Genomic DNA, 24,090 nt, shown 5'->3' with positions numbered 1-24,090 from the left:
TGAAAGATTATTGGAGATATTATGAGAAACATCTATGTGCCTATAATACTTTTATAATTTATGAAAGTATGTTAAATAATTTCCTTACGAGAACAATTACAAAAGAGTTGGATTTCCCGAGTAGACATGAGAAAGTGTTTCATAGTTAGCAATGAATAAGGTTACAAATACACAAAGGCAGAGATGGAGATGCTTATTTGAGCTTAAACAAAGTCATATTTTGGAAATTGTTCTATATATTCCACAGTTATTTGTTATATAAACCTATATGTAATTCTCCTATTGTGTTAATTTCTGGTTAATGTTAATTCATTTGTATCCAAAGTACCAAGTCATCTCATTTATATGTTATAATTCAGAAATACCAAACATAGTACATCTACCTGACCATCAAATTTTGTTTTTATTCTAGACGAAACCTCCTACTGAGTCAGGTCAGTGAGATATACACAAAATGCATCTTTGGATCCAAAACAGTTAAAATGAGTTAATTGCAGTGGCCCATGGTCTTCTGATAAGCTATGTACAACTTAAATTTTTTTAATTTGTTCTTTTTAGATATACATGACAGTATAGTGTATTTTGACACATTATATATACATGGAGTATACCTTGTTCTAATTAGGATCCCATTCTTGTGGTTGTACATGATTTGGAGTTTTACTAGTCACATATTTATATATGAACACAGGAAAGTTACTTCTGATTCATTCTATTGTCTTTCCCATTCCCTTTCCCCTCTCTTCCTTTTGTTCCCCTTTGTTTAATCCAATGAATTTCTGTTCTTCCCTTCTCCCCCCATCTTATTGTGTATTAGCATCTGCATATTAGAGAGAACATTTGGCCTTTGGTTTTTGGGATTGGCTTATTCTGCTTAGCATGATAGTCTCCAGTTCCATCCATTTACTAGAGAATGCTATAATTTCATTCTTTTTTATGGCTGAGTCATAGTCCATTGTATATATATATACCACATTTTCTTTATCCATTCATCTGTTGAAGGGCACCTAGATCGATTCCAGAGTTTAACTATTTTGAATTGAGCTGCTATAAACATTGATGTGGCTATGTCACTGTAGTATCCTTATTTTAAGTCCTTTGGGTATAAACCAAGACATGGGATAGTTGGATCAAATGGTGGTTTTATTCCAACTTTTCTGAGGAATTTCCATACTGCTTTCCAGAGTGGTTGTACCAGTTTGCAGTCCCACTAGCAATGTATGAGTGAACTTTCCCCTCACATTCTCATCAACTTTTATTGTTACTTGTATTCTTGATAATTGTCATTCTGACTGGAGTAAGATGGAATATCAGTGTAGTTTTAATTTGCATTTCTCTAATTGGTAGAGATGTTGAACATTTTTTGTATATTTGTTGACTGTATTTCTTCTCTGAAGTGCCTGTTCAGTTCCTTTTCCCATTTATTGATTGGGTTATTTGTGGTGTTTTTTGAGTTCTTTATGTATCTTGAAGATTAATGTTCTATATGAGGTGCAGGTGGCAAAGATTTTCTCCTATCATGTAAGCTCTCTCTTCGAGTTCTTGATTGTTTCCTTTGCTATGAAGAAGCTTTTTGGTTTGAATCCATCCCATGTATTGATTCTTGATTTTACTTCTTGCACTTTAGGAGTCTTGTTGAAAAAGTCAGTTCCTAAGCTGGCATGATGGAGAGTTGGGCCTATATTTTCTTCTAGTAGGCAAATTCCTAAGTCCTTGATACACTTCTGGTCAAATCCCTAAGTCCTTGATACACTTCATGTCGAGTTTTGTGCATGGTGAGATATAGGTGTTAAATTTCATTCTGCTGTGTATGGATTTATACCAATGATGAATCAACTGAAAGAAAAATTGGGAAAACTATCCCATTCACAGTAGCTTAAAAAATACTTGTAAATCAATCTAACAAAAGATGTGAAAGACCCCTACAATAAAACTACATAACACTAAAGAAAGAAATTTAAGAAGACCTTAGAAGATGGAAAGCTCTCCTATGATCTTGGATAGGCAGAATTAATATTGTCAAAATGGCCATACAACCAAAAGTGCTGCACATATTTAACACAATTCCTATTGAAATTCCAATGATGTTCTTCATATAAGTAGAAAAAGCAGTCATAAAATTCTTTTGGAAAAATAAGAGGCCCAGAATAGCCAAAGCAATCCTTAGCAAGAAAAGTGAAGCAGGAGACATGACAATACCAGACCTTAAACTATACTACAGAGCTATGGTAACAAAAATGGCATGGTATTGGCACCAAAACAGATACATAAACCAATTGTACAGAAAAGAAGACCCAGAGACAAATCCACATACATACAGTCCTACTAGACAAAGGTGCCAAAAAAAATTAATTGGAGAAAAGAAAGTTTCTTCAACAAATCGTGCTGGGAAAACTGGAAATATGTATGTAGAAGAATGAAATTAAACCTCTGTCTCTCACCCTGCACAAAACTCAACTCAAAGTGGATTAAAGACTTAAGCATTAGAACAGAGATCCTGTGCCTAATAGAAGAAAATACAGGCTCAAATCTTCACCATATCAGCCTATGATCTGACTTTCTTAAAAGACTCCTAAAGCACAGAAGTAAAATCAAGAATCAATACATGGGTTGGATTCAAACTAAAAAGCTTCTTCTCAGCAAAGGAAGCAATCAGTAACATAAAGAGAGAGCCTACAGATTGGGAGAAAATCTTTACCACATGCACCTTAGATAGAGCATTAATCTCCAGGATATATAAAGAACTCAAAGGACTTTAACACCAAAAGTATGGTGGGCAAGGCACTTCACAGAAGTAATACAATTGATCAACAAATATATGGAAAAATGTTCAATATATTTAGCAATTAGAAAAATGCAAATCAAAATCACTCTAAGATTTCATTTCACACCAGTCGGAATGGCAATTATCAAGAATATAAACAACAACAAAACTATGTAGGGGATTGATACAGAATAATATGCAAATCAAAGTCATGACAAAAAAAGAATACAAACAACAAGAAAGATGGTGAGGATGTGGGGAAAATGTTCACTCATACATTGCTGGTGGAAATTTAAATTTGTGCAATCATTATGGAAAGCGGTATGGAGATTCCTCAGAAAACTTGAAATGGAACCACCATTTGACCCAGCTATCCCACTCCTTGGTTTATGCCCAAAGGACTTAAAAAGCAGCATACTACAGTGACAGAATCATATTGATGTTTAAAGCAGTTCAATTCACAATAACTAAACTATGGAACCAAACTAGGTGCTCTTCTACAGATGAATGGATAAAGAAAATGTGATACATACACCACCACCACCACCACCCCACACACAATGGAGCATTGCTTAGCTTTAAAGAATGAAATAATGGCATATGCCAGTAAATGAGTGAAAGCTGTAGAATATCATGCTAAGTGAAATAAGCCAATTCCAAAAAACCAAAGGTGGAATGTTTTCTCTGATATATAGATGCTAATTCACAATAAGGGTGAGGTTAGGGAGGAATAGAGTTACTTTAGATTAGATACAGTGAAGGGAGGGGAGGGGCTATGAGGCTAGGAAGGTTAATAGAATGAATCAGACATTATTATCCTACGTACATATGTAACTTATGACCAGTGGTATTCTACATCATATACAACCAGAAAAATGAGAAATTATACTTCATTTATATATGATGTATCAAAATGCATTCTGCTGTTACGTATAACTAATTGGAACAAAATTTTAAAAGTAAAGAAAAGAAATATAAGACCAACATACAATCCCAGCTCTCACTCCAGTCATAGGCTTCTTTTCCCAGAATTAATTCTAAGTTTACAAAAAGAAGCCAAATTAGGACATATTAGTTAGTCTGAATTTTCAAACTTTACATTAAATCACCATCAAAGGACACTAATTTAAATAAGAATTAGAGTTATTTGTTTCATTCACATCTTCAGATTTCTGAATTATACATTAAAGCAATACATGACATCTGCATATGCTTTACACGAAAGAAAAAAGTATAAATGCCTCAGGGTGCATCTGCCTAGCTAAGAAACAGATGAAAAAAGTCTTTTTCTATAGTTCCTATTAAAGTACAAAGAAATATAATATTAAAGGCTACAAAAATAAGGTCAAACATATAAGGCAAATAAATCAATAAAATCTATAGCAAAGACCAGAATATGTTAAATTAATCTGAAAAAGCTGAGTTTCTAAGACTTTGAAAAATGAGAAAAGTCATTTGGCAAAATCCTTAACTTGGATTCTTTTTTTTTGTTGTTGATTGATTTTGTTCCTAGGTTCCAGATTCAGAGATATGCAACTGATCCAAACAGTTATAAAAGCTTAGGGGACAGCTTTCGTATGATCTTCCGAACAGAAGGGTATGTATTATTTTTCTTGTACAGACTATGTTGACATAGACTTTTTAATGTATTTCTATTTAACATGTTTCCTCATTTTCAATGGTTTATTTTCATATTTTATTAGGGAAATCATACTTAAAAGTGTGCCTTCCTATTTCATTATGTTTTTCCTGAGATGATTAAAAACTGAACATGTATATAATATGATTATATGTATGTAATATAATATATGTGTATATAATATAATTACTACCAAAAATATTAATAATTAATAATAATTACTACCAAAAGAGTATTAATAACCAATTTAATGACTAGAGAACAATTTCTAATTTATTTCATTAAGGCTTTTAAAACTTCTCATAATGGAGACCATCTAAAATTAACAGTTATTTATATTGATACTTAGATATAATATACAAATACATTCCTTGTTTGCACAAGGTTTATAAATATGCAATCAAAACAGATTTGTGTCGATTCAAAATCAAGGGTCAAATATTCTCATGTGGAAGCTAGAGCACAGTAAGGGGGGAAAAGGTGGAGCAGGATATCATAAAGACAGAGGGAAGACCAGCTGTGTAGAAGGACAGTGAGAGGGAGACAGGAGGGAAGGGAAAGGGGAAGAAATGCAGAATTGATTTGACAAATTATTCTGTATGCATGTATAAACATACTGCAGTGAATTCCACCTTCTTTTATACGTACAAGAACCAATTAAAAATACATAAATGAGTGCAAGGTAGACCAGTAGAATAGAAGGAGGAGGATAGAGGTAGGGAGGAGGGAAGCACTAGAGACTAAAATGGAGTAAATAAAATTTTATGCATGTATAATTATGTCAAAATGAACCCAACTATTATGTACAACTATAATGTACCAATAAAATTAAACATATATAAAAGACCTTAAGGTCTAATGGAGTAATGAATGTTTTAACAGATCATAAACTTTTGATTTATTATTTTACTGAAATAAAATAAATAATAAATAAATACTCTAGAAAAAAGTAAATATATACATATATGTATATCTTCTGTTCTCTATAATATCTACAGATTCTATAGTCAGTGGAATTTCATAGTAAATTCATAATAAAAATTTTAAAAGATTTGTCAAAAATTGATGCATCAAAGTCATTATCATATCTGGTAAATGATCAGATAAATAGAATATCTTGCTCACATAAGCTAAAATTTCTTATACAACACAGTTAAAGATTGTACTGTATCATTTTTAAATTATACTTTATAATATTAAACATATTACATCTGATTTTGAAAGTTGTTTTTATTTCAAGATCTTTAAAATAATAATTATTCAAAATTTTATTAGTAATAATAATAACTAGCATATATTTAGCCTCCTTATGTGCTAGGAATTCTCCCAACAATGTTGAGCTATATACCTTTCCAGTTGGACAGATAAAGAAACCAAGATTTAGAGAAGCTAGTCATTTTTACTTATCTGATAAGTGGTAGAAACCACTTTTAAACCAAATTTAAGTCAGTTGACCCAAAATCCTTGCTTTTAATCACTGTAGTCACTACCTCTCTTGCCAAATTATACTATAAGTGCTATTCTAATAATCATTTATTTCAAGTAATTCTATCTCATGGATATCTTTCCATGTCAGTATATTCTTTTTAACAACAACATAATTATTTATCTGTGAGCTACAATTTATTAAAGTAATCCCTTTGGTGGATTTTTATGTTGTTTCCAGATTTTTGCTATTATAAACACCAGTACAATGTTGTCTCATACTGTCTTTGCCCACGGGTGCACACACACACACACACACACACACACACACACTCACATACATATACTTGAATTTTAGAAATATATTTATTTTTTTAAATATGGTATTTATATTTTAAGTATATTTTATATTTATATATTTATATAAAATAAGTTGCTAGCTATGAATTTCTAGGATCAAATTATATGCACACATTATATTATAGATGCTGACAAATTACCTTCCAAAAAGTATGTACTGATTTTATACTCAGTATTTGAGAGTTCCCATTGCTCCATGCTCTCTCAAACATGGGACATTGTTGATCATTATGTGTGATATCTTTCCCTGACATGTATCTCCTGCTGACCATCTGACAAACTAAAAATAAAACTGTCTTAATTGTGTTCCTTATATTGTTACTAGCATAGAGCATACTTTTTTTATCATTAGGTATCATTTCTTTCAATTCTTGCCAATTTGTGTTCTTCACCTATTTCTCTCAGGTTAGTTTTTAAATTGATATGTAGGAACTTAATATATATTACAGAAATAAATTCTTTGACTGTTACATAGATTGCAAACATTTTCCTAACTTGTCATTTGCTTACAACTGTAGTGTCTTACTTATCCTTTCAGAAGTTTGACTTTTGAAAACTTACATGTGATCCTATCAGTCCTTTGAACTATCTGATGTCACACTAAAATAAAAACAAAACAGTCTCTAACCTCAAGGTTACAAATATTTTCTTCTTTTTTTTTTGTTTTTGTTTTTTACATTTAAATCTTTAATTTATTCCAGAATTTTTAAAAAAAATGTACAGTTTGATATACAGGAATTAAATTTCATTTTGAAGTGATTAGTCAATTGTCCAAACACCACTTGTTGAAAAATCCATCCTTTATTCATGAATTGAAAATGCTACTTTTCACATATTACACTTCTGCATATAGCATCATCTAGAGTTTCTATTGTTTCTCCATTTCCTGTTCTGTTTCATTAATTATCTCTATGTCAGTATCATACTGTTTTAATTATTTTATCTTTAGAGTATTTGGGGACTATGTAAAAACATGCCCTGCAGTATAAAGTTTAAATTCCTTTCTTAGTGTGCAGAGCCCTCCTTGTATGGCCCTCCCTTTTTCTCCCGGCTCATTCTGCATACACAGATAGGTTCTAGGAAACGCAAATGGTTTGCAGTCCTCTGATCTCTCACACTGTCATGGCTTTTTCATGTTCTCTATTCCTGGAGGACCCAAACTCCTAATCCACCCAAGGAACTACCCCTCTTCATTCAAAGGTGATTGCAAATTTCACCAGCCTGACCATCTCTTGTCTACCACATGCCAAATTATTTTCCCTCTTTCTTTCTCTCCTCTCTTCTTTCCTTCCTTCTTCCCTCCCTCCCTCACTTCCTTCCTTCCTTCCTTCTTTCCTTATGTATGGTATATAAAATATAGTACACACTACCCTTTCTCCCTCTCCAACCCACGATTATATTTCTCTAAGGGCCAAACCCCATTTAGCTCTATATTCCTGATGCTGTGTTTGTACTGAGTAGAGACAGTATGTGAATACTAAACAGAAATGAAAGTCATCACAGCAACATCATAATGCTGCAAAGTGAAACCGAGACAATAGTTTATGCAGTAGACCACCCTCTCTGAAGTTATAATAATGATCTTGGGACCTGATTAAATATTTTCTAGTCATCTAGTGACAAAGGATCAGCAAATCCTTCTTGCTATGACTTTGAAGATGTGATATCTAAGTGCCATACACTGATAATACACTTCTATTAACAATAAGTGGGATAAAAAATATCATGTGTATTTCACTCAATGTATAAAAGTTAAAGAAATCATAGTGTGTTACCTAGTAACTGAATTTCCTTTTCTGGTGAAACAGTCACTTCAGCATTGCCAAGTTCTGTAAGCTGTAACAGATATCTGAATTGGATGTGGGCGTTTCTTAGCCAAGGTCTTCATTTCATGTGTGTTTTAGGAAAAAAAAAATTGATGTGTCTGCTTTGATATCAAAAATATAACAAACACACAGTATGTGTGGTCCTTGCATAGAAAAATTGGACTTTTCCTATACTGTATGTATAATTGCTTCTAGAACAAACTGATATTTTTCTGCACTGCCTGTAGATCTGGTCATCTATTTGTTAACCAAAGGCCAAAGGGTTCTCATCTTAGAAATGAAAATATTTGTCAAAACACAAAAGAAAAATTTGCTTGTTAATTTTGATAAGGAGCAAAAGCATTTCATAGCCTTAGGTTAAAGAAAGTCAAGCAAACAAAAAAGAAAGAAAAAGAAAAGAAAACATTTTAATACATGCTGTGTTCGATTTTTTTTTCCTCTAGCAAAAGCATATCTTTTTAATTTTGTTATTTGGAGTATACTGTGTTTTTAAAGATGTTCTTCTTACCCAGATGCATAAAGGTTGGCTTTCTCTTTGGCCTATGAGGAGATTACTACTAGTTAGTTTGACTATTAGGATCTCTCCTCCATGTTGAAAGTTTTGAAAATTAGTTCTTTCCCTTTGAAAAACACTAAGAATATGTACATTTATAATCTCTACAAATACCCCCATTTCCCTACTGTAAGAAAGTGAAGTGATACTCACCACCATTCTTAGAGACCCACCCATTTCCCATCTCTCTGCCTAGAATTCATATGCTTCCAAAAGACAGTTGCTCAACCACATGAGTCTAAATCCCTTTATTGCTTCTAAGATTCCAAAAACACAGAAAGATTGTACTTTTATTAACATCATGGGTTTTCAATATAGTTTTTCAGAGATTAGATTAATTTAAGTTTTTTTAAGCCTTCTAAATTCTGGGTAGAGGTTTCTATCATATGGAATTTTCATAATTAATTGACTTTTACCAAGAAGGCTGTTTTCAGAAAGTAGAAGGGAGAACTTCAAAGGGAATAAAGGCAGGGAAGGAATGTGTTATTGTCATTGTTAATGATATCTGTGTTATCACCATGATTCTTTATTTTTCTCTGGTTTGACAGAAGTAAACTAATAGTTTCATCTATTATATAATAAAGTGAGCCCCAAAGCTACAAAGATGCAGTCTAGTTTATTAGGAGCCTCTAAAGCCACTAAGTTCCCTTCTGTAAACTCTCCTGTTAAACAGTGGCTAGTGTCCCTGTTAACCATGTGCCCACACATCAGCCTCATTTCCCTTTGCCTGGAGTATCTCAGGAAGGCTTTGGTACTTGTCAGTCCTTTAATTAAGAGTGACTGAGGTGTTCATAGAGGGATGAGGAGATTATAAATTTTGTTAATGTAAAACCAGGACAATCTTCCCACCCAAACCTTACTCTCTTCCACTGCAAGTACTCTAAGTGGCCATTCTTTCTGAAATAAGGAGAAAAAAATGATTTAGAACTGACAGGAAGACAATATGGAAATAGTGCTATCAACTCCTAATTTTTAAATTGATATTCTATAATCTTTGGTATTTCTACTTTCAAATCACATAGCAATTTAAAGCAGCTTTTATCTATTCCTTAACTAAAGTATGAAAACTCTGGGAAACCGGTACATATGTTCAGTCAACCAAATCTTGGCGATTTTGAGGCAGCACCACAATCTTCTGGCAACTCAAGACTTAATCCACAAGTTCATGGTTTTTAGTCAGTCTACTCTCATCCTGTATGTTTCTTAGCTCTCTTATGAGAACAATTCTTGGGCATTGGTTTGCTTGAGGCAAATAACTAGGAAACAGCTAGGTCAGATTAAACTTAGTTTCAAATGAGAAACATGTTGATTGCTGGTGCCTTCAGAAATATGGTACTCTTCAGAAAGTATTACTGTAGAAAATATGTGGTTGCATTGGGGGGGGCAGTTGAACTGTGTTTTGTTTCACGATTTGTTTTCTGTAACCACTGATGCTGCCCCAAGTATCATCTTACAATCAGACCACTTGGTGATTATAATATTTTCTAGTTAAATGACATTTAAGGCCTCATTTTATGAGCTCCAGCATAATTGGCTAATTTGGTAAACTCCAGATGTGTGAGATAATGTGCCACTCATTTAAGTGCCTTTCAGACTGCATAAATGGCACAGCCCCAGGAGGTATAATCACTCCCTCTTGTTTTCATTAAGAAGGAGGAATGAGTGGCTTGTGACACAGACAAAAGAAGTAGGATGTCTACAACTCTAAGTCAACAACTTGGTAAGATTTGAACATATATTTTTTAGTCGGTGTAATTTGGTATCTTAGTAGGTCAACATTTTTAAAAAAATGTTTTACCTAATCTAAGATGGCTGACTGATTTTAAAGCATCTCAGACAGTAGAAAGACCTGCCCCTATCCTATGTAAGGTGGTTTCGGAAAAGTAAGGGTGAGGAAGTATCATGGTCAAAGAGGCAAGAAAAGAACTAATTCTTCCCACAGCCAGGAATTATAGGTATTATATAGTCAGCATCCTCATACCTAAACCAAGTTCCAACTTCACAAGGTCCAGTAGTTGTTGTGGCTGGATGTTTTTCTTCTCCTCTTGACTAACAGAAACCTACCAATCTACCCAGCATTACAAAGCTAGAGCAAGGTGCACTGTTCTTGGCATCAACAGTTTTTGATCCTAGAGCTAGTCCCTCTTATCTGACTCTTGATCCATTAAAGTTTACAAACATCTGAGTCATCTCTCAGATGGGGTCTACAGCCCAGTCCACAAATAATTGGCAGCAAATCAGTTGTATGTATATTAAGTATACTGATGGACTTGCAAGCCTGGTTTGCCCAGGTGAAGTCTTTTTTTTTTTTTTTTTTTTTTTTTTGGTGGGTGCCAGTGGTGCACTGTGACTTCCAATGATGAATTTCCTGGTACCTGACTGCCTTCTCTCTTCTCCTTTATATATTACCAGAGAGACCCTCCTTGGCACCCACTGGAGCTCTGTCGAGCGCATTCTTGCTTTTATGTAGTGGCCATGAGCAAAGTAGAAAGGCTTAGCTACGCTACCTCCTAGATCTTCTTGCTGTCATCACCACAGGTTGCAAGCTGACAATTGCACTCTCCTATGCCCCCAGCCTAGTACTAACAAAACAGTTTAACCCTGGCCTGCCTAGAATTCTTAATGATGTTATGGCAAGTTTCCTCTTTACCTAAGGAAAAAAGAACAAAGCAGATTTTAATATGGAGAATAAACTATAGCAACTTTATCTGACAGGTCTTTTGAGTGATGGGCCTAGGTCCAGAATATGACTCTGGCAGTCTAAAGCTGTTTTCTTCTTCCAAGTCTCTTGTTTTAGAAAGGAAAACAAGAGATGCTCACTTCAAACATGGCTATACTATTATTGTTCTTAAATAAAATAAAAAGGGTGTTCCTTTTAAAAATGGTTTATCTATATTTTTTAGTCATAAAATATGTGTATAGGCATCCCTTGGTATCCTCAAGATCGCTCCCAGGACCGTTAGAGGAGATTAGAGTTCATGGATGCTCAAGTCCCTCAAGTATTTTCAAATGACCTATTTACATGCTTTCAAATGCTTGAAATAACCCAAAGATAATTATAATAGCTAATATAATATAACTTCTATGTAAATAGTTATTATACCATATTGTTTAGGGGAAAATGTTAAGAAGAAGAAAATCTGGACATGTTCAGTACATGCAATTTTTAAAAATGTGTTTGGCCAGGAGTGGTGGATCATTCCTGTAATCCCAGTGGCTCTGGAGGCTGAGGCAAGAAGTTCCCAAATTCAAAGGCAGCCTCAGCAACTTAACAAAGCCCTAAGCAAGTTAGCAAGACCCTATCTCAAAATAAAAAATATAAAAAAAGGCTGGGGATCTGGCTCAGTGGTTAAGTGCCTCCGAGTTCAATCTCCAGGACCAAAATCAACCAATCAACCAAGGTATTGATTCATAACAGAAGCAATACCTCAGATTTATGCCATATATTTTTTCCCATGGTTGGCTGAATTCCTGGATGCAGAACCTGTGAATATAGAATACCAACTGTAATTTCTTTTTATAAAAAGTTAACGTTAAAGATAATTTTTAACCTAGATTGCTTAGCAATTCAAGGTTGAGGATGAAAGGACAAAGGGTTTGAAGGCAGAATACCAAAGAATAGGCAGTAGCTTATTTCAGTATTTTTAAATATCCAGGCCACTGAACCATTGATGCATTATTTGGTGTTTATATATTACCAGATTATTTGACACCACTGCTAAAGCACATAGTTGTTAACTACAGCTGCATTGGGTGGTAAAGTAAAACAGGCTCTAAATGATTTCACAATCAGGGAGAAAGTGATAAATTTTCAGAGTACTCAGAGAGGGGGCACCCAGTCTTCCCACGTCCCAGAGTTCTATTTCTTTTTCTAAATCAGAAGTCTTTTTTTTCTGTCCACAAGGTGACCTTTAAAATTGTGTCAGCTCCTAGATCTCCCTATCATCACCATAGAATGCAAGCTGACAATCACACTTCCTTGAACCACAGCCTAATACTAACAGCACTTTCTGACTTACCGACTGGTCTTCAGTAAGGATTTAACTGTTGACAAAAAGTGAGTGAAAACCTTCACAGCCATGTCAGCCTGTCATCAAGGTCTGATTAAAAGACTAAACACAGTCTCTGTCCACTCATAATGGGAATAAGAAGGAAAGGAGGAACAATTGTTGCTGGGTGGGGGAAGTAGTAGTCTTCCTAGAAAGTTCGTATCTCAATTGAGAGCCTGAGCAGAGCTTATCCCATTGGAAATATTTTCATGCCTTTATTTTAACTTATTTTGGGTTTCTAATGGACTAGAAGTGTGTGTGGGGGGGAGGGGGTTCTATACCAAAACCAAAATCCTTTTTCTAGTTGTTGTTAAAATGAACATTTTAAAATGAGAACGAGAAAGAAAACCTCCTAAAAGCACTCTTCTACCTGAGCCTGACTATTATATTGTAGAAAATAGGAGACATGATTTGACATAGACACAGTTAACATTTTATCTTCATCATTGATTTCATGCTTTGGTGGCTAGTCTATGACTTCAGCTGTACTTTTCATTCAGATCTTGTAGATGATTTGAAACTGGAGGAAGAGAGAAAATTCAGATGCTATTGTTATAATAGTGCTTATATTTAAAATCATGGAGTGGTATTAATCATAACAGAAGCAATACCTCAGATTTATGCCATTTTCTTTGTTGGTTCAAAGTGTCGTCCCTTATCTCATGTAACTGTATAGCATCTAGACAAGATAGAGAAGAAAGGGTATAGTTGGTTACAAGAAGGCTTTTGGTCTACACACAAGAAAACTTCAGCAGAAGGGAATTTTGTCAGTGTTCCAGAAATGGATTGGGTCCTAAGATTAACATTCAAGAAATACAAAATTTAATTTTTCAAAAAAAGAAACAAATTTCTTGAACAAATGAAATTGGACTACAAATGTATTCTGCAGTATGGCATCATCATCCCGTGAGATGACAGACAACATTTCAAAAAGAATTACCAGGAAAATCTCGTGCAATATAAGAGACAGCATTTAAGAATAAAATAATACATTTAATTTAATTTAATGGTAATGTTAGAAGTTAATTTTCTAATACATGTTCATTAACCAAGAATACCCTTTCCCTTTCTATCCAATTTACGGAAATGCTGGTCATCTATAAATGCCTAACTCATATGCTACCAGCTCTTTGATATCTTCTTTCACCATTTAAAGTAGAAATAATTTTGTTCATCCATTCTTTTATAGCATTTTGTGTTCTTCTATGACAATGCTTACCTTTTGAGTCAGAGTAGAAATCACTTATATGTTTTGGGACCTTTAGCAAATGACTTACCTTCATTATATCTCAGTTCCCTGTTTGTAATAAGGAGATAATAATAGTGCCTACTTTACTGTGCTGCTAGCATTCAGTATTAATTCATGGCGTATAAATATGTACACAACAATTGTTAAATAGTTTTAGTATTTCATGTGAAGCTAATTATTTATAATTTCACAATTTAAATATGTAGAACTCTGATGAAGTTATATTTGGGGCTTTAATAGCATATAACACAGTTCTTTGTATATAATCATCATCCAAAATTTTTTAACTGAAATTAATTGAATAATTACTGGTTTCAATACTTAGCTATTCTCTCCACATTCATTTAGAAAATAGAGTCAATTCAGAACAAACAACTTTCCCATACATTGACCAAGTTACTAAACATGATAATTTGTCTACAGTAAAGCAACATTTTTGAAACAATCTCAGGAAGGTAGAATTATTTTAATAACATGCAGGTGCCTGAAGGTGACAGGTTGAATTTCATCATATAGTTTTTAAACTCCTGGAATCTGCCATTGGCAGGTGATGTGGGGTGGTATTGGGGGATCTAATTAGGAAAACTGGAGGGGCTAAGACCCAAGTGAAGTGCAAACCAGGTTCTTCCCTAGCTTTGAATGTGTCCTGTCTTCATTACTATTCTCCTTACAAAACTTTCTGCCTGGGGTTTTAATAAACAGAGGAACCAAAAACAGTATAGGTGAGAACCGAATTTTCTGGCCAATAAAAAGATCAAATGAAGTAAAAACAAAAGTACATTTAAAGGGGCTGTGGCTGTGGCTCAGCAGTAATACACTTGCCTGGCATGTGTGAGGCATGTAGGTTCGATTCTCAGCATCACATATAAATAAATAAAATAAAGGTCTATCAACAACTATATATATACATTTAAATAAGAACAAAATCAAGAGTTGAATTTTAAAAGACATATTAAACTTTTTGTTCCAATCATGAGAATATCTAGTATTGGAACAACCCTCCTACTGAAAACAGCAATAAACATGAGACAAAATACACAAAACTACTGTTTGAAGGCATGCAAGAGGTACCAAACAATGGGGCTATGAAGGGCCAGATGTGAGGAAAGGAAATATACCTAAGTGAGGGTATATTCTCTCAGGGTTTTTACCTAAAGGCTTTACTAAGTCTCATGGAAAGGGTTGGGAACAGAGACAAGATCAAGTCAGTCTGACTGGGGAGGAGAATTGTAAGTTGGCATTCAGAGTTGCCAAATGGCTGGAACCTAAGGAGCAAAAGTCCTGGAAAACTGCCAAGAACTGAACCTAAACTTTTTTTAATAAGTAACAAAATATCATGTTGGGCTGTAAATTATTTAAAACATTGTTTCCTTGTTGGGAGTCGCCCAGGCTCCAAAGACTAACTTTCCCATCCCCTGAGAAGAGCCGTCACATGTTCCTTACCCACCAATCAGAGTAGCCCTGCTGGCTCACATGATCCTTACCCACCAATCAGAAAGCACCCCCTGCCAACTGTCAAACCATTCAACCATTAAACTGTCATAACTGTCAAACCACCCCCCAGCTCTATAAATATGCAGAGCTGTTCCTCAATAAACGGGCATTTTCTCCAACAATGAGCCTTGTTCGTTCTTTCATTGGTGCCGAAACACCGGAGGAGGAATGCCTCGCTGCTCGAGGGCTCCCTCTCTCAAGGCTTGCCGTCATCATCCACTCTTTCGAGTGCTGCTACTACTCAGAGAACACTGGCTCTTCAGTAGGTGAGTTCCCCTATCGGGTATCCAACTTCAGACGGGCTACGCAGGGGCTTTGACCGTGATCTTCTTGCAAACCTCTGATGCCCAATCTGGAGGAGAGATCGCACCCCACCACGACCTTCACGGTCACGGTGGACTCTCTGGAACCTGGTTCATGAGCGGGAGGTACTGAGGGGTGGAAGAACAGGCACTCCTCTCTCTCTCTCTCTCTCTCTCTCTCTCTCTCTCTCAACCACCCTTGTCCCTCTCCTGACCTGTGGGGGCCTCTTCTTCCCTCCCTGCAGATTCCCCCTTATTAAATTCTGCACACAGATTGGCCTTACTATCAATTGGACAATCAAAGTCAATGGCCCCCAGGAAGATCCCTAGATCCTGCAATTCTCAGAGATCTGTTTAACTTCTGTGAGTGCTCGAAAAAGTGGAAGGAGATCCCCTATGTTGAGGCTTTTTCTCTTCTTCGTTCTCACCCGGGCCTATCCAGCAGATGAACCCCATCCCTAGTGACCTCCCCGTCGGCTCCATCCAGCCCCTCAGGTGTTCCCCCTGACTCGGCCGACAACTTTAGTCCTGTTCATCTTTTCTGGCCCTTTTGGCAGAAGACTGGTCATTCTGCTCCACTTGTGAGGCTGACATGAAACACCATACTAAAAAGGACCCCCCTACCTACGAACCTGGTGGACCCGATTATATGGGATATCCACACGCCTTCCACTGTTTCCTTCCCACCAGCTAACATTTGTCTCAAAGATCTCAACACCTTCCCCAATCAGGCTCAATACCCCCTGTCCACAAAAGCTCTTCTGAGCCTACAACTCATCAACACCTCCATTAGGCCCATACATCCTTTAGTTCCCAACCCATACACCCTGCTGTCTCAGATCCCCCACACTGCCACCCTCTTCTTGGTCATAGATTTAATGCTTTCTTCTCCATTCCCCTTGACCCAAATCACAAGATCTTTTTGCCTTTACCTGGACAGATCCCACCACCAGACATTCTCGACAACTAACCTGGACTGTCCTTCCTCAGGGATTTTGAGATAGTCCACACCTCTTTGGACAAACCTCCAATCTTTTCAACCCCAGTGCCCCGAATCCCCCCTCTTGCAATATTTGATTATCATCCAGCAAATCTCTTTGCCCACCTGCGAGGAAAGCACCCCACCACAGCCTTTAAGGCTATGGTGGCCCTCAGGGACTCCTTCCTTGGGCAGATTATATAGTGGCCTGGCGAGGAGGGGAATCCAGGCCCTGAAGTACCCAGCCAAACCCAAGAAGGAGAGTCCCTTGAGAGATAGAGAATCCTAAACTTTTTATTTTTTGATAAGTAACAAAATATCATGTTGGGCTGTAAATTATTTAAAACATTGTTTCCTAATAGCCAACATATTCATCTATCTAACAACCAATTCTTTAGTACACACAAAATATTAAACATCACCTTTCTGCAGATTCAAAAGCTTTTCACAGTATCAATATGTGACTCTGACATTCTGACTGTAATAATCTAAAAACTTTCCCAAACATTGAAAATGTTTCATTGATTTTTTTCATTTTGATGATAACTAATGATACTGCACACTACTCATGTTCTTTTTTTAGTATTTTTGTAACATTCTTTTTTAAAATTTGTTCTTTGTAGAAATACATGACAGTGGAGTGTATTTTGACATATTATACATACATGGAGTATAACTTCCCATTCTTGTGGTTCAACATGATATGGAGTTATACTGATGAACATTCCTATATATGAACATAGGAAAGTTGTGTCAGATTCATTCTACTGTCTTTTATATTCCCATTCCCCCTCCTTTCCCTTCAGCCCCCTTTATGTAATCCAATGAACTTTTATTCCCTACTCACCCTTATTGTGTTTCCATCCACATATCAGAGAACACTTGACATTTGATTTGGGAGGACTGACTTATTTCACTTACCATGATAGTCTCCAGTGCCATCCATTTACTAGAAAATGCCATAATTTCATTCTTCTTTATGGCTGAGTAATATTCCATTGTGTATATTTACCACATTCTTTATCCATTCATCTGTTGAAGGGTACTTAGGTGGGTTTCATCACTTTGCTATTGTGAATTGAGATTCTATAAACATTGATGTGGCCACATCACTATAGTATGCTGATTTTAAGTACTTTGGGTATATACCTGGGTATATAACTGGATCAAATGGAAAACCCAAAAATCTTTATGCAATTTTTTCTCAAGGTATTTGCCCACTCATAGGTTGTGAATATCTGTTCAAGTCCTTACTTTCACTTCTTTTGGAAGTATACCTAGAATTGGAATCACCAGATGATATGATAATTCTCTGTTTGACAGACAGGAGCTTTTTAAAAAAGCAATAAATAAAGAATTTAGGAAAAAAGGAGTGTTTCAGCAGAGACTTGAAATCTATAAAAATGAGCTGGAAGAAAATCCAATAAACCTTGAAAAATTAAAATAATAGAAGAAGGAGAAGAAAAGGGAGGAAAAAATAAGAAGCTATAGAAGCTAGGTGTGGTGGTGCATGCCTGTAATTCCAGCTGCTGAGGTACAAGGATCATGTGTTCAAAGCCAGCCTCAGCAAAAGCCAGGCACTAAGCAACTCAGTGAGACCCTGTCTCTAAATAAAATCAAAAATAGAGCTGGGATTAGTGCTCTGTCTGATGTGTGAGGGGTAAAAATTTGCTCCCAAAATGTAGAGACTATTCACCTTACAGATTGTTTCTTTTGGTGAGAAGAAACCTTTTAATTTGAATCCATCCCATTTACTGGTTTTTGGTTTTAATTCTTGTACTATAGGAGACTTATTAAGAAAGATGGGGTCTAATCCCACATGATGAAGATTAGGGCCTACTTTTTCTTCTAATAGATGAGAGTCTCTGGTTTAATTCCTAGGTCCTTGTTCTACTGGCATATATACACAATGGAATTTTAATCAGCAATATTTGAGTTGAGTTTTGTATATGTTGAGAGATAGAAGTTTAATTTCATTTTGTTGCATATGGATTTCCAGTTTTCCCAGCTCTGTTTGTTGAAGAGGCTGTCTTTGCTCCAATGCATGTTTTTGGCTCCTTTGTCTAATATAAGATAACTGTAGTTATGTGGGTTAGTCTCTGTGTCCTCTATTCTGTACCATTGGTCTACCAGTCTGTTTTGGTGGCAATACCATGCTGTTTTGTTACTATTGCTCTGTAGTATAGTTTAAGTTCTGGTATAATGATGCCACCTGCTTCATTCTTCTTACTAAGGATTGCTTTAGTTATTCTGGGTCTCTTTATTTTTCTGGATGAATTTCATGATTGCCTTTTCTTTTTCTATGAGGAATGCCATTGGGATTTTGATCTCTAGGGTATATAAAAAACTCAAAAAGCTAAGTACCAAAAAACCAAATAGCCCAATCAATAAATGGGGCAAGAACCTGAACAGACACTTCTCAGAAGAGGATATACAATCAATCAATAAATATATGAAAAAATGTTCATCATGTCTAGCAATTAGAGAAATGCAAATCAAAACTACTCTAAGATATAATCTCACTCCAGTCAGAATGGCAGCCATTATGAAGACAAACAACAATAAGTGTTGGAGAGGGTGTGGGGAAAAAGGTACATTCATACATAGCTGGTGGGACTTCAAATTGGTGCAGCCAATATGGAAAGCAGTATGGAGATTCCTTGGAGAACGGGGAATGGAATCACCATTTGACCCAGCTATCCCTCTCCTCGGTCTATACTCAAAGGACTTAAAAACAGCATATTTCAGGGACACAGCCACATCAATGTTTATAACATCACAATTCACAATTGCTAAACTGTGGAACCAACCTAGATGCCCTTCAGTAGATGAATGGATAAAAAAATGTGGCATTATACACAATGGAATTTTAATCGGCAATAAAAGAGAATAAAATCATGGCATTTGCAGGTAAATGGATGGCAGGAGAAAATAATGCTAAGTGAAGTTATACAATCCCCCCAAAACAAATACCAAATGTTTTCTCTGATATAAGGAGGCTGATTCATAGTCAGGTAGGAAGGAGGAGCATGGGAGGAATAGATGAACTCTAGATAGGGCAGAGGGTGGGAGGGGAGGGGAAGGGGAAGGGGGTTAGCAAGGATGGTGGAACATGATGGACATCATTATCCAAAGTACATATATGAAGACACAAATTGGTGTCAACATACTTTATATACAACTAGAGATATGAAAAATTGTGCTATATATGTGTAATAAAAATTGTGATGCATTCCACTGTCATTTATTTTTTTATATAAATTAAATTAAACTTAAAAAATAGAGCTGGGGATGTGGTTCAGTTGTCCAGTGCCCCTGAGTTCAATCCCCCGTAAACCCCACCACCAACACCAAAATATAAAGCTATAGAGGTGAGCAGAGATTTCAGCAGCCCCATGATGCTTAGGACACAAGAATTAGAGTTCAAACCCTGCCAAGTGGAAGAGTGTTGGTCAGCACTCAGGTCTTCAGTTGAGACCCAGAATCTCTGCTCTCTAGGGATAGGGGAAAACAAACACATTGTCCCAAACAAAGCCTGAAACCAATCCTTAGCAAATCAGCAGACGAAGGTAAATCTGCTATAATCCATTTGCTTTGTAGGAGAAAATGCATTATTCCTTGGAGGAAGATGTTATTGTTCAGAGGCTCTTCCATTTGTTTATGTACAACATGCTACATTCAATTTAAAAATGCAGGGTCTTAGGATATAAAAGCAGCCAAATGTCAAAAGGAGTGGACAATTAGTTATTCAAATTTTAGAATTATCAGAAAGGGGTTTTAAATATTATTTTTACTGTGAGAAACTATATATAATACAAAATTTATTATTTTAGCCATTTTTAAAGCATATAGTTTACACTAAGAACACTCACAATGTTGTATAACCATCATTACCAACCCATCTCCAGAACTTTTTCATCTTCTCAAATTGAAACTACATACTCATTAAACATAATTTCCCATTCTCTCCTTTCCACACCCCTGCCAACCTCCATTCCACTTGCTCTATGAGTTTGATTACTGTTTGTACCTTCTATAAGTGAAGTCATACAATATTTATCCTTGCATGACTGGTTGGCTTATTTCACTTAATTTAATGTGTTCCAGCTTTATCCATGATATAGCATATGTGAGGATTTTATTTCTTTCTAAGAATTAAGATATCCCATTGTACATGTATATACCACATTTTTTAATCTATTCTCATGCAAGTGACAATGGTCATTTATTTGTGTTGCTTCTACCTTTTGGCTATTGTGAATAATGTTTCTAAGAACATGGGTATGCAAATATCTATTCAAGTCCTTACTTTCACATTTGGGGGGCATATACATAGAATTGGAATTGCCAGATCATATGATAATTCTCTGCTTGACAGGAGCTTTAAAAAAATCAATAAATAAAGAATGTAGAAAAATGGAGAGTTTCAGCAGAGACTTGAAATCTATAAAAATGAAATAAAAAACAAGTTGGGTGCAGTGGTACACATCTATGATCTCAGCAACTCATTCTAAGGCAGGAGGATTTCAAGAATAAGGCCAGCCTCAGCAAATTAATGAGATCCTGCATCAAAAAAAATAAAAATAAAAAGACTGGGGATATAACTTGGTGGCAGGCTACCACAGGATTCAATCCCCAGTACTGAAAAAAAAAATAAAAAACAAATACAAAGGAATCTGAAATGAAAATCCTGAAAAACTATAAGTATTTAATAAGTGGATTTTCATCCTACATGGCTTAGTATCAGTATTCAACTTGTCTTTTTATTAATTAATTTATTTTAATTAGGTATATATGAAAGAAGAATACATTTTGATTCATTGTACACAATTGTAGCACAACTTGTCATTTCTCTGGTTGTACACCATGTAGCATTGCATCATATGTGCAGTCATACAAGTACCTAGGGTAATGATATCCATCTCATTCCACTGTCTTTCCTGCCTTCATACCCCCTCTCCACCTCTCCCTCTCCTTTGCCCAATTAAAGTTCCTCCATTTTTTTCCATGCCCCCACCCCATTATGGATCAGCATCCACTTATCACAGAGAACTTTCAGCCTTTGTTTTTTTGGGATTGGCTTACTTCACTTAGCACAGTATTCTCCAACTCCATCCATTTACCTACAAATGCCATAGTTTTATTCTATTTTAATGCTGAGTAATATTCCATTGTGTGTGTGTGTGTGTGTGTGTGTGTGTGTGTGTATGTATATATATATATATATATATATATATATATATATATATATATATATATATATACATAACAGTTTTTTATCCATCTACCCTTAAAGGGCATCTAGGTTGCTTCTACAGTTTAGCTATTGTGAATTAAACTACTATAAACATTGATGTGGCTGTGTTACTAGAGTATGCTGATTTTAAGTCCTTTGGGTATAGACCAAGGAGTGGGAGAGCTGAGTCAAATGGTGGTTCTATTCCAAGTTTTCTAAGAAATCTCCATACTGCTTTCCAGAGTGGTTGCACCAGTTTGCAGTCCCACCAGCAATGTATAAGTTCACCTTTTCCCCCACATCCTCACCAACACTTATCATTTCTTATATTCTTGATAACTGCCATCCTGGCTGGCATGATATGAAATCTTAGAGTAGTTTTAATTTGCATTTCTCTAATTACTAGAGATGTTGAACAGTTTTTCCATATTTTTTTTGATCGATTGTATATCTTCTTCTGAGAAGTGTTTGTTCAGCTCCGTAGCCCATTTATTGATTGGATTGTTTGTTTTGGGGGTGTTAAGTTTTTGAGTTCTTTATATATCCTGTTAGTGCTCTATCTGATGTGGCCTGTAGAAAAATTTGCTCAGAAATGTAGACTCTCTCTCTTCACCTCATTGTTTCTTTTGCTGAGAAGACGCTTTTAGTTTGAGTCCATTCCATTTATTGATTCTTAATTTTATTGCTTGCACTTTAGGAGTCTTGTTAAAGAAGTTGGGGCCTAATCCAATGTGATCAGGATTTGGGCCTACTTTTTCTCTATTTGGCTCAAGGTCTCTGGTTAATTCCTAGGTCCTTGATCCACTTTGAGTTGAGTTTTGTGCATGATGAGAGACAGGGGTTTATTTTCATTTTGCTGCATATGTGTTTCCAGTTCTCCCAGCAACATTTGTTGAAGAGGACATATTTTCTCCAATGTATGTTTTTGGCACCTTTGTCTAGTATGACATAACTGTATTTATATGGGTTTGTCTCTGTGTCTTCTATTCTGTACCATTGGTCAACATGTCTATTTCAGTGCCAATACCATGCCATTTTGTTACTATAGCTTTGTGGTATAGTTTAATGTCTGGTATTGTGATGCCTTCTGCTTCACTCTTCTTACTAAGGATTACTTTGGCTATTCTGTGTCTCTTATTTTTCTAGATGAATTTCATGATTGCTTTTTCTATTTCTAAGGAATGATGTTGGGATTTTAATTGGAATCGCATTGAATCTGCATAGCGCTTTTGGTAGTATGACCATTTTGGCAATATTAATTTTGCCTATCCAAGAGCATGGGAAATCTTTCCATCTTCTTAGGTCTTCTTCAATTTCCTTCTTTAGTGTTCTGTAGTTTTCATTATAGAGATCTTTCACATCTTTTGTTGATTCCCAAGTATTTTGTTTTTTCTGAGGCTTGTGAATGGGTAGTTTTTCTATTTTCTCTTTCAGAGGATTCATCTCTGAGGTATAGAAATGCATTTGATTTATGAGTATTGGTTTTATATCCTGCTATTTTTCTGAATTTATTAATTAATTCTAAAAGTTTTCTAGTGGAGTTTTTTGGATCTTCTAAGTATGGAATCATGTCATCAGCAAATAATGATAGTTTGAGTTCTTTTTTTCCTATTCATATCCCTTTAATTTCTTTCATCTGTCTAATTGCTCTGGCTAGAGTTTCAAGGACTATGTTGAATAGAAAATGTAAAAGAGGGAATCTCTGTATTGTTCTAGTGTTAGAGGGTAGTTTCCAATTTTTCTGCATTTAGAATGATGTTGGCCTTGGGTTTGGCATAGATAGCTTTTACAATGTTTAGATATGTTCCTACTATTTCTAGTTTTTTAGTGTTTTGATCATGAAAGGGTGCTATATTTTGTGAAATGCTTTCTCTGCATTAATTGTTTTAATCATATGATTCTTATCTTTTTATTAATGAGTTCATTTTAACTAGGTATAAATGACAGAAGAATGCATTTTTAAAAAATATTTTCAGTTGTATATGGACACAATACCTTTATTTTGCTTATTTAGTTTTGTTTTTTTTAATCTGGTGTTGGGAATCGAACCCAGTGCCTCACAAATGCTAGGCAACCACTCTACCACTGAGCCATGACCCCAGCATGTCATTTTGATTCATTGTACACAATTGCAACACAACTTTTAATTTCTCTGGTTGTACACGATTAACAATGTAGTGTCACACCATATGTGCAGTCACACATGTACCTAGG

At 35.5% G+C, this 24,090-nt stretch overlaps 1 protein-coding gene across 5 annotated transcripts in view; it reads left to right on the top strand.

The window, feature by feature from the left end:
- The window catches only part of Slc25a21 (solute carrier family 25 member 21), a 502,454-nt gene that overhangs the window by 359,351 nt on the left and 119,013 nt on the right, over nt 1-24,090 (top strand). For 4 of the 5 annotated variants that reach the window (XM_076850212.2, XM_076850213.2, XM_076850210.2 and 1 more), the window contains one exon: nt 4,278-4,361. The exons of the other annotated variant lie outside the window; for it this stretch is intronic. In XM_076850212.2, the coding sequence (XP_076706327.1) occupies nt 4,278-4,361 (84 nt within the window). The remainder of the gene's footprint in view (nt 1-4,277; nt 4,362-24,090) is intronic. 5 annotated transcript variants of the gene reach the window in all.

The sequence above is a fragment of the Callospermophilus lateralis genome, chromosome 3 (genome assembly GCF_048772815.1).
Source record: "Callospermophilus lateralis isolate mCalLat2 chromosome 3, mCalLat2.hap1, whole genome shotgun sequence".
NCBI lineage: Eukaryota > Metazoa > Chordata > Mammalia > Rodentia > Sciuridae > Callospermophilus > Callospermophilus lateralis.
Note: the sequence above shows the minus strand (reverse complement) of the source record. Positions and strands in the feature narration are given on the sequence as shown.